Raw genomic sequence first — 12,739 nt, forward strand, 5'->3', positions numbered from 1 at the left:
TGTACAATACTTTCAAAAATAAAACCAATAACAACCCACTTTCATTTTTTTCTATTATAGCATAATAGCAGCCTACTTTCATTTTTTTCTATTATATACTATAGTATAATACTTTCAAAAATGTAACCAACTACAGTAACAACATCCAAATACTAAAAATAAATAAATAAATAATTTCAGTGTTATAGTTGAGTTGATTTTGTAAATGCTATATTGAAATAAGAAAAAACAAAAATATAATAATACAATTAGATTGATTTGTCAAAGTAAGGAGTACTAATAGGAAACAAAAATAAAACAATTATAAAAGAGAAAGAAATATATACCATAAGGGGTGTTATGAAAAATTTATATAATCTAACATACGAACCTCTCTTTTCAGTAAGTGAGAAACTGTTATGAACTCATTACTACTAAACTCCACTAACCATTACGAAATTTGCATCATAAGGGACAAATTTTAATAAACTATCCAATAGTCTATTTTAGTAAAAGTTATATTATTTGAACAACACTAAACGAACTGATAAAGGTTCCTAATGGAAGCAAATTTTTCATTACTTCTTGATGAAATTTAATGTACAGTTGCTTCATCAGGTAACCAACTAATCCTCTAAATATTACAATTTCTAAAAATGGAATTAAAAATATTGCAAAAACAAATGATATATCACTTATATTAAAATTAAATTTTACATATGTAAGATAATAAATCATTGATGGTGTAGGTTTTATTTCACAGCCATCAGACCCATTGCTTACAAATCTATTAAGGAAGACCATAATCAAAGTTCAAAAACATAAGCAGACAACGTAAAAACTAAAACTTGAAGATTAGGTCATACCAATTACTAGGGGATAACCATCACATGGATTGGATCTTTTTATTATTCTTATTTCAAGCAAAAGCACTTGCTCCAATTTCAATAGACATTCTCTTTTTCCTAAAGATAATGAAATCACACTTCATATCAGTAAGGAAGAAAGGATGTGAAACTTTAAAGGATACCAAAACAGTCAAAATGAAGCAAACAAAATACCTATTAGAAAGCTCACGTGTATCCTTACTTTCTTTAGCATTTAAAATATGGTCAACTATCCAAACATAATTTTAGGCAAAGTTACATTTGGTTATACTAATACAGCATCTTAATCCAAAACTTGAAAATTAAATAATCATATATATTACACACATGTTTCATTCCAAGTAGTAGGATTCTTTAAGTGACGCAAAATCGCAGAGCAGATACTCATCCGTTGAAAGAAGGCGGTTGAGGAAACGTAATTGGAAGTCGGTGACACCCTAGAAAAAAGTCTGTAGAGAAAACAGTAGATGCTTACACATGGTTTCAAAGTACTAAAAGGTGAAGCACATAAACCGTTTGTAAAGCAGTTGAAAACCTAGAAATTGAAAGGACATGGTTAAGGTCCTTACTTCTTGTAGTCGTCACCACCAGTGACATGGTAATGATGCATGACATGAGCATCTTTGTGGCCGCCTTCTCTCTTCTATTCCAAGAAATTAACCTTTCAGTAGCTTCTTCTCTCGACTTACACTAAACAATCAACAATTAAATTAAGAAGAGTAAATTACACGAATGGTCCCTATAGCTTAGGGTAATTTGCACACTTGATCCCTAACTTATTTGTTTAACTCGGAAGGTCCCTACTATTTGTTTTTGTTACGTGTTTGGTCCTTACTGTTTGTCTTTGTTAAGCGTTTGGTCTCTGTTTTACCTAAAAATACTATTATTTAAATAGGGAAAATAGCGAGCGGGTAAGTTAAGTTGAGGGGGTGGGGTTGGGGGTGCGTTTAATTAAATAAATTAAAAAATCAAGGGAAAAATAGTTTCTTTAGGTAAGACATGGACCAATCGCGTAACAAAAACAAATATTAGGAACCTTCCGAATTAAAAAATAAATTAGGGATCAAACATGTAAAATACTCAAAATCATAGGGATCATTTGTGTAATTTACTCAAATAAGAAAGAAACAAAACCACGAATCAAAGCAAAGAAACTGTGGGTTGAAAGTTGAATAAGAACACTATTAAATTTAAACCCTAGACCAAATTTGTAAATATGCACATAGGCTCCAAATTGGTCCCAAATCTATGAATGTGTTGAAAATCATATTCAAAATCACATTTCATGTTTATTTATTGTCGTAGGTGGTTCGGATAAAGAAATCAATTTTATAGATGGAGAACAAAACTTACAGTCGGCGTTGCTCACGGAGGAAGGTGATAGAGTGAGGAGGGTGAAGCAAGTGTGGAGGTGGTCGCGTGGTGGTAGTCGAGACGGCGATGACGATCGATGATTTTGTATGATACTACTTATCTTTCTAGTTGCATATGTCATGGTGGAGAAGGTGGAGAGCAGACGACATAATTTCAGGTCAAAATCCCTAATCCAATGACGGAAGATATTAAAGCAGTGGCGACGTGGTGGAGCAGTTCCAGACGTAAATCATCAGTTGTGAGAGAAAAAGATTGAATATGTGAAGTAAAAAGGTGGTGGATTCGGTAGATGGATTAACTCTAGTGGAATGTAGAAGCTGGACCAATTGAGTTTCGAATAGTACCCAAGTCGGGTACTGTTCATAAGCATATTGTGCTTTATATATATATATATATATATATATATATATATATATATATATATATATATATATATATATATATATATATATATATATATATATATATATATATATATATATAGGAGTAGGATCAAATGAGAACGCCTAAAAGGTTAAGAACGCGAGAACACTTATCAGCCAATCATTTTATTAGGGTATTTAAGTAAATTTGTATTTAATCTAATTTTTAATTAATATAATATAATTAATAATCAATATATTATCCATTAATATTTACCTATAATTAAGGGATATTCCATAGTTATCGTTTGATCCTACTCCTATATAAAAAATGTATTACTTAAATACACTTTAATGAATTTGCACACATTAGTCTACCAATATTGAATGACAGCTGAATTTAAAACAAATCTTACCAGGAGTAATATAATTGGCCCAACATATAATCATTTTTTGCTGTTTGGATTCCATGCACTTTTTGTCTCCTTAAGGCAATCAAAAACATATCCACACCAATCAATATCACTTAGATCCAGGTCTTCCGTGACTTTTGATAACATGGACAGGTCACATGTTCCCATGCTCATCGACTGACCTAGTGTATTACACAACAGGACAAAGATGTTTACTTTAAAGATTAAATTTGCACGTGTTGATTGCATAATAACTTGTTGAACTACCCTTGGTCTAATATTATCTTCATCTTCGAATTGTTTTGTCCAAACAGTTATCGTGCCGTCTATGACTTCTCTATAAGGCATGGACTTTATTGTAACATGTCCCAGAGGCAGACCCAACATTTCGTGAATAACTTGCCGATTGATTGGTATCTCTCCATGATGAAGTTTGAGTATCATCCTATCTGCATCAAAATTCCTTACAATATAATGCCCCATAATTGATGCACACCCATCCACTTTCATATTCAACAAATGCCCCAGACCAATAGAATAAATATAAGCTTCCTGTTCCTTGCTAAGGTTATGCATACAACTGTACAAAACATTTGGAGATGTCCGTACTTGTATTCGCCTTGCTTCTTCTGCATCACTTGCTACAATTTTAGGCAGTTTTCTTGCTTCACTACATTTCCTTCTTTATTCTTTTGTCTTTTCAATTTCTTCACATTTTCTTTGTCATCATTTTTTAATGAAGTATAATGCCTTCTCTTTTTCCTTGTTACCACAGGTTTGTCATCTTCAAAATCAGAGTCTTCATCTTCATCAAGCTTCTTGACAGTAACATTATCTTTTCCTGTTAAGACATATTTAACACAATAAATGATTATAAATAAATTACCAAAATAATACTATACTAAATTTATTAAGAAAAAAAAACACTACTTGAACATGAGTTTATAACAACAACTTCATCACCTTTTATTTTACATCTATCAAACCGTATTTTTGTTCTCAATTCATTTTCCCTATTTATTCCACTATCTTGTGTCATGTCATAACTTTCAATCAAACCTGCCAATAAGTAGACAACATAATCATAACTGAAGATACTTTAATATACAACTTACATTACATGAAATCATCATTGATACCTTTTTGTTTCTGTATATTTTCTTTAGATTTTGAAAACCTTGAATTTCCTCCGTCAAACTTCTTCACATTGACTTTGGGTTTCATGTTCTTTTCTATTAATAAATACAAAACAACACAAGTTATTAAAACTAACTACAACATCAAACTCTAAATAAATTTATTTTTAAACAAGTACATTACTTGAATCTGAGCTCAAAACTACAACTTTAAGATCCCTTCACATTGAATGAGCTGGTGTGCGATTAACACGTTCCCCCACACCTGTCCAAAAAATAAGACATATAATCACTATAGATTCCAATTGATATTTAACATTTTAAATTTCATATAATCATCATCACCACCAGTTTGTTTTTTAGTTTTCTTCTTAGGTGTTGAACACTTCTTTTGTCCTTCTCTTCTAATCTGAGGTTGTACTATTTCATTTCTTTCATTGTCTTCATCTTCAATATCAATAAGCAATGGATTGGATTCTTCATTAGTGAACTTGCTGAATGTCGTCTTTAGTAATATCCTCTCGCTTTTCTTTCTACCTAATAGTAGAATTAAAATACCTTAATCATTTATAACTCAGAATTGAATCATTAACAACTCAAATAATCATAAATTATACCTACTAAACACAAACACAATTATACACATACCCAAAAACAGAGGAATGTTTACAATAATCATCAATAAACAAACAGTGTAATTAACTTACTCACAAAAAACAGTAGGGACTCCTACACCATTATTCTTTACTTAGTACATCATGTACAGGATCAAAACCACATACATACTCAATAAAGTACCCATTCACAACTGAATATGACTTTAACAATATACATAATATACAACCAACAACAAGGATTAATACTAGAAAAGTACTTCTGTCGCACAAACAATCGGATTTTACAAGTAATCAATAGTAATGAATGACATTTATACCCTTCGTTATTATTTTTCTACTGAACACCATTCACAATCGAATACTAACATCAATTACTCCTCTTGTCCTACTTATAATGTATTTATTTTGCCATTGATCAACAATACGATTCTTAAAAAAAAAAAAAAAAAAAACCTAATTTTTGGGTTTTCGTAACCTTACTTCAGTTCAAAGTAGTCGACTACGATTACACATGTATATGCATCTTAGAACTTTCAAACACAATCATAAACGATTAATTTTTAAACACATTCAATATCAAAATACTGTAACTTCGAAACTCATCTACAATTACCATTTTCATTTAAACATTCACATACACCAACGTGTTATTTGTAAAATACAACCTTTAAATCAACAATCGTCAACGATGAAGAATCACTACAGTTCATAATCGATGATATAAAGAAAAAACGAAAAACCCAACTTCTAGGGTTTTAAGAATCGTTAAAATGTACACATTAACAAAAAATAAACACACTACTACACCCGTTTTCCAGTCAATCGACATTCAAAAAAGATTAGAAAGTTTACTTCTTCCACTTCGGTTGATCATCGACGACATTCCTCCACCTTCAACCCTTCACGGAGTTCTGAATGCAAAATACCTCTTTACGGATGAACAGTATTAATCGAGTCTCGTATAAACGTTTAGCTGTGACGATATTTTCGAATCATCCAAAAGATTAGAAGTTAGCTGTGATTACTAAAACATAGGAACGGTTTCTTTTAATTTTCATACTTACCTGATATATTCAAAATGGATGACATCATAAAATTACTTGAATACCCTTTGATATTTTTTTTTAATTAAAAAAAATAAATTCATTTAATATTTTGTTTAAATTAATGATTAATGACATCCTTAGATTATAAATATTTAATGTACCAGATTTGTTCTCGCGTTCTCAACCTTTTAGGCGTTCTTATTTGATCATTTCCCTATATACAGTAATTAAACTAATTGCCTAATACTCATTGAATCTCTCAGCAAAATGTATCTTTAATATTGTTATCTGTAATACAATAAGTGAGTCGGATTGTAAAATCTGGTGAGTTATAACGTTTTCAACCCATAATATTACAATCAATATGTTTAATCGTCAAACAATTATCTCAATTTTCCATCTCTATATGTTTAATCGTCAAACAATTATCTCAATTTTCCATCTCTATTATCTTATTTATTCTTAAGGATCTTCCTTAAGGATAAATCTATGCGCCAGTACTAGTTCAGGAATTCCTCCATGATACTTGTTAGTCAATAAGATATAGATTAACAACTCTAATATTTACATAAAGGTTTTTGTTAAATAGCTAAATGTCATGGTAGTTATGCAACCACGGTATTCTACAGTATTTTGAAAAGATATTGATTAAGAACTCTAATATTTACATGAGAAAATAATAAAAATAGTCATTTACACTAATGGCATTACAAAAATAACCAAAAAAAATCGAAATTACAAAATTAGCCAACGATTTCGCAGATGGAGATGCCCCATCTGCGAAATGAGCATCTCATCTGCGAATGTACAAGCACCTAAAGCACAGTTGTGCTTTAGGTGCTTTTACATTCGCAGGTGCATTTAATTTTTTTTTTCTGTATATATAGGGGTAAAATCGCAGATGGAATAGGTCCATCTGCGATTTACTCTCACTCTATCTGCGAAATTGTGGTTTTTTTTGTATTTTTTTTTTTAGTTTGACTACGAAATGAATTGGTTTGACTAAGAAAGTAAAACAATCTACAAAACTTTTTATATAGCAGCATGATTTCGTAGTCAAACCAATTCATTTCATAGTCAAACTAAAAAAAACCACAATTTCGCAGATAGAGTGAGAGTAAATCGCAGATGGACCTATTCCATCTGTGATTTTACCCCTATATATACAGAAAAAAATTAAAAAAAAAAAAATTAAAAGCATCTGCGAATGTACAAGCACGTAAAGCACAGTTGTGCTTTAGGTGCTTGTACATTCGCAGATGAGATGCTCATTTCGCAGATGGGGCATCTCCATCATTTTTGTCATTTTTTCTATTTACATAAAGGTTTTTGTTAAATAGCTAAATGTCATGATAATTATGCAACCACGGTATTCTATAGTATTTTGAAAATCTGGGTGTTCCATCAACATCCATGATTTTGCATACCATGTAATTTTGTATACCATGTAATTCCAATCTTCTATGATGTTATTAAACACTTTGATTATCTAAGAAATCTTTTTGAGATACGCTTTTTCACACTACCAATACCAAAAGTTATTTTTTGGTGAGTTGGAGACTTGGAGTTGGGCGTTTTCATCCCACAAACAGTGTGAAGTGACTCGCATACTCTTCTACACGCCACGTTTGTTGTTTTCGTTCGTTCAACACTTTTTCAGGAAGCATGATACATTGCACTCACTATATGTGTCACCATCAACCTTTCACACCATAACATTAGGCTTTTTCTTTTTTCTAAAATCTAATAAAAAACAACAAAAGGTTGACACTTGAAAAGGTTTATACATGAAAACAAACAAAAAGGCAGTACAAATATTTGATTCTAAATAAAACCCGAACCAAAATTACAAAAAGCAATCAATCTCTCTCCTTACCAACAGTTTGAAATCTATTCCCACAACTCTCTTTCATCACAAGCAGTGACATTCTGTATAAAATGCCATTTTTTCTCTCTCTACAAATCGGGAACCAAAATAGGATTTACACATGATTTTTTAAAAAGAAAACTATATGCTTCGAGTTTTTAGACCAGAAAAAAAAACAAACATGATTTCATGAATGCATTGTATTTTCAAATAAATTCAAAAACACCTACCGACGACTGACAAAAAAAAAAAACTAGTTTCCTAAATGTAATGTGGCCAACCCCCTACCTGGCTTTAAATAATGCACATGTGATGTGACCCAGACTCAAAATGAGAAGATAAAAAAAAATATAACAAAATAATAAAAGGAAAGAAAAAATGTATGATGTGATGCAAATGTAATGTGATATACCCAGACAGACAACCGAAACCACTGTGGACCCCACCAAGATGACACATGACACGGGCTAATTCATTCATGCACTCTCTGAGGATTGAATCAAGATACACGATTTGAATTTGAAAAAGAATCAGCCCATAGCTTGATATTACTATTTCGCCCCTGTCAGCTTGACACGAATGGTGTGTGTGTGTGATATGACCCGACCTGACCCAACCCGACCATATGCATGAAAAGCAAAAAATAATATATGTACTGCTGCCAGGCAGAGGGGCTTAAACGGAAATTGCACGAGAGATTGCGAGCTTGGCCCATTCAGCAGACTCCTTAATCATATGATCATCTGATGACAAACATTCATTCAGAAAATCTTTGCTTGAAAGAGATTGCTGAATCAATGACCCCGCGTTGCTTCCAAGAGTATCTGCTAAATCTCCAAGAACACCGATTGCTGTTTTCATCACTACTTCATCCCTGATCATCAGATTTAAACAATAAGTCACATGTCAAAAACAAACACTCAGATACAAATGAAACAAGAACTTACATGTCTTTCTCCATGTACATCAGATCAAGAAACTGGAGGATATGAGGAGCATAAGGAATCAGCAGCTGGGTTTTGGGAGAGTTTTTAAAACCCTGAAAAATCCCGGAATACGCCTCCAAAATCCCATTTCTCAAGAGATTTGTGTACTCAATCATCTCATCATCAGCACCTGAAGTGTGTGAAGACAACTCAGCTGCACTCTGAAGCATAGGCATGGCATACATCAAATACTTCTCAAAATTCTCTCCAATCGCAAGTGAAATATCACCAAAACAAGAAAAAATCGGAGGCTTCACGGATCGATGCAATTGATTGCTTGACAAATCTTTAAGAAGCTGAGTCATAATCCCATCACACCAAGGCAACACCTTTTCCTCCAAAGCCCTACAAATATCACCCACCACACCTACAGTCACAGCACACACCTGATACTCTTCAAAATTCTGAAGTCCCATTTCTAAATATTTATAAAAATCCGGCATGAACTTTGCAAAATCGGGACCCGTTGCGTAAGCTAAAGCCCCAATTGCAAGCATTGCTTCTTCATGAACAGTGGCACTTCGGGAGGCGAAAACCCTAAGAAAAAGATTCATGATTTGATCTGTGTATTGCATGAAGGGGTATCTTGTTGCATCTGAAGCTCCGAGTTTTTGAATGATCACCTGCAAACACCCACACAGAAGACCCTGCAACTCATTCTGTTTCTCTCTTTCATCAGAAGAGAGTTTCTGTTCTTCTAAAGTCTGATGGAGCTCCATCATGATGACAGGGACTAACTGCAACACCATGGGAATCGTTTCATCGGTAGAGCATCTCACAACTTCATTTAATGTTTCATAAGCAGCAGTTCTCAATCTAGACTCGTTAGCATCTTCTCTGTGGGTCACAGTCAAAAGAGACTGAACAATTTCCTGGAAAAATGGAGTCAAGGGAGACGAGGGACCCACGTCTTCAAAACCCTGTGCCAGAAAGTACAGGGCCCCACAAGCTTTTTCAGCTACATTCGGAGCATCCTTCATGCTTTGGAGAAGAACAGTGATGATCTGTTGGCAATTTGAAGGGGTGATGATGGGTGTATCCATGGTGGATCCATGAAGAAATTCAAATATTCTTCCGAGTGTCCAGGCTGTGGTGTCTTTTACATGGTTGCTGGGGTCTTTGGTCAAAGCAGTGAGCATGAAATTCAGAGCAACATTGACTAAAGGAGTCAACTGATTGGGTGAAGGACCTTCTAAGATGGATCCAAAAGCATAAGTAGCTCCTTCCCTTTGTCTCCAATCTGGTTTTGTTATGTTTTCTTCAATGAAAGGCATCACAAGTGGAACAATATCGTTTCCTACTGTTCTTGCAACTAAACCAAGACAGGTTCCTCCTGCCATTGCAAGATTCCAAGCACCTTCATCTTGATCTTGATCTTCTTCTTGCTTCAACAAAGTCTCTAGCAACATGGGAACAAGTGCAGGGAGAGCCTGTTTTATGAAGTAAAAACAAGGAATGTCTGAGTCACCAGTAGTGAAGTCGCCTCCATACTCTTCCAAAATATCAATCTCTTCATCACAAATTGAACTCCAGAATTCAATTGCTTGTAAAGCCACTGGCTCTTCGTCTTCTTTAACAGCTTTAGCAGTTATGTTGAAGATATCTTGAATGTAAGGAGCTAGTTTCTCGTAGTAGCTGGATGAGATGGAAACCAAACACTCAAAAGCTGCTTGGCGAATCTTTACTTCTGGAGATAAAGTTGCTTCACAAACAACTCTCATAATATAATCACGCTCCATTTCATTGGTGAAATTTGCTTGAGCAAAACCAAGAGCATTGTAAAGTGCTCTAGTTGCAGCAAGTCTTACATCATTACTAGCTTCACTTGCATTCATGCCTTGAACAACAGCTGTGAGGATTTTATTCACATGATCTTGTTCTACAACATCTGGAGAAACTTCTTCACACAAATACCCCAGAGTTTCTAAAGTGGCTTGCTTGACATGAACAGGAACTTGGTGAATGTTTGATAGAAGGGAGCCGATGAGCTCAGGCCATTGTTTTTGTGGAAGCTCTATTCCAGCAACTTTAGCTATAACCTGTGATGCAGTTGATCTTGCCTCATGAACAGGGGAGGTGAGTGTCTGTAAAAGGTATGTCTTGATTTGTGATTTAACACCCACATCAAGTGATAACCATCTTTGGATGAGTTCATATTTTCTATGTTGCTCTTTTGCATCTAAAGCATTCTTGAGAATCAAACCAGCTAGTTTACGACTATCAACAGGCTTCTCATCATGAGCAAGTTCTCCAGAGAGAGATAACAGAAATCCAGGTAGATTTTGCTCCTGAAATTGCTTTAAACTCTCTTCAGCATGCTTCCGAACAGATCCATCAACAGCTTGTGCATTCAACAGAATTTGGGTGACTTCCAATGCCATAAATTTTTCTGGCGAACACTGTTTCACCATAAAAGAAAGGTAATATTATTTGAAACTAAAAAAACACCAAGAACACGTTACAAAAGCGAGATAAAATCCATATTTCCAACATTTACAAAGAACTGAATTTGAAATGCATGGAATTTTAAAAAATTAGAAAAACAAGAGCCAGAGAAAAAAGTTACTTTGTTGCTTAAATCGAGCTCACCTCGACTAAAAAATTCAAAAAAAGCTGTCCCCAAAACCAGCACTAATAGCCAAACCAGTAGGTTCTCTATAACCTAAATAAGAAACAGAAATGATAGTAGAGCATTCATTAACCAACTGGCTGCGTTACTTATCAGCAAACCCAATTTACTTTAATCTGAATACAAATTAATCAAGCAATGTAACTTCGTCACGCCATCAAATGACTAACTTCAAATTAAAGTGGGAGACGTAAAGCATAACATAGCCTTACAAAAGAAAAACGAGACCATATAGGTCAACCACAATTAAATAACAATTTTACATCCTATGAAATTGACTGTCAACCATCGGAAAAAGCCTGAAAGTTTCTTCTCAAGCCAACCGACCAAAACTTACGATAGTTCAATAGATGACGGAGAATACCGATCTACACGTATAAAAACAAAATCATTGCTACCGCACAGTTTCCAACTACTAACGACTGAAATAAAAACCGATTGCAGAGAAGCGCAGATCAAATAATGAAATTCTGAACTTAAAAATGATTATTTGACCAGTGTATAGTCAGATCGGAAATCCAACTTTTTTGGACATCAAACCCTAATAAATTGATCAATGAAAGCTGATGAAACGGAATAAAGGGCACAATAACGATAATTACCTGATGATTAACTTATGAACACCTTCCGATCAGCAAACAAAGGCCCAAAAGCGGCGCTTCTGAAACCCTAGACAGAGAGGGAGAGAGAAGACTGGAACTACAAATGCATATCTGTCTATTGAGTTTTGGGAAGTATATGATATTAAAAGAACAAAATTCCAAAAATGGTCCCTATAGTTTGACAAAAGTCATAAATTCAGTCCTGCTAATTTCTTTCTTATGTAAATGGTCCTTGTGGTTTGTAAAACTTGCACGGATGACCCTTTTTACTAACTTCGTTAATATTCAGTAGGTAGGGATTAAATTCGTAAGGGCAATTTCGTCTTTTCAAATATAAAGGAACTGAATTCGTGATATTTGGCAAACCACAGAAACCATTTTGGTAATTTGTCTAAAAATAATACAAATGTTAGAAAATGAAGGGAGGAGGATTCGAACTTGGGAGCTCATTCCCCTCTCCCTAATTGGATTTCACTTAATCTGTTAAAAACAACTCATCTCCAAACTAAATTAAATAATTGGATCGAGTTATCTGAAGAGTACACAACTCAAAGAAATACGACACACCACTAGCGGACACGACTTCGACGCACACTGATAACTTGTCCAACATCGATCTTCTCAACTTGCAAATCGATACTTCTAAATTGTTATGTCTATGGTTTTATAATATAGTTCATTATGATAAAAAAAAATTATGTTTATGGATGGTAAATTATTGGTTTTATATATGTATGTAGGAAAATACAAAATACATGAAAATTGGTTAAACTGGCGGTCAAACCGGAAACCAATCACCAAACCAAGTCAACTAAAGAAAACGTTATATGTTGTTAAACCT

At 33.8% G+C, this 12,739-nt stretch overlaps 1 protein-coding gene across 2 annotated transcripts; it reads right to left on the reverse strand.

Moving 5' to 3' along the window:
- Positions 1 to 7,578: 7,578 nt before the first annotated feature.
- Positions 7,579 to 12,029, reverse strand: LOC145015704 (importin subunit beta-1). Of its 2 annotated transcripts, XM_078974177.1 has the most exons (4): positions 11,899 to 12,029; positions 11,257 to 11,329; positions 8,629 to 11,066; positions 7,579 to 8,555 (listed from the first exon to the last, which is right to left on the reverse strand). In XM_078974177.1, the coding sequence occupies exons 3-4, from the start codon at positions 11,046 to 11,048 to the stop codon at positions 8,357 to 8,359; spliced, it is 2,619 nt and encodes an 872-aa protein (XP_078830303.1). In that variant the 5' UTR covers positions 11,049 to 11,066; positions 11,257 to 11,329; positions 11,899 to 12,029; the 3' UTR covers positions 7,579 to 8,356. The 2 variants fall into 2 exon arrangements, with proteins under 2 accessions (XP_078830303.1, XP_078830302.1); XM_078974176.1 differs by lacking the exon at positions 11,257 to 11,329.
- Between the last annotated feature and the right edge of the window lie 710 nt (positions 12,030 to 12,739).

This window comes from Lactuca saligna, chromosome 9 (genome assembly GCF_052625555.1).
Source record: "Lactuca saligna cultivar CGN05327 chromosome 9, ASM5262555v1, whole genome shotgun sequence".
Lineage (NCBI taxonomy): Eukaryota > Viridiplantae > Streptophyta > Magnoliopsida > Asterales > Asteraceae > Lactuca > Lactuca saligna.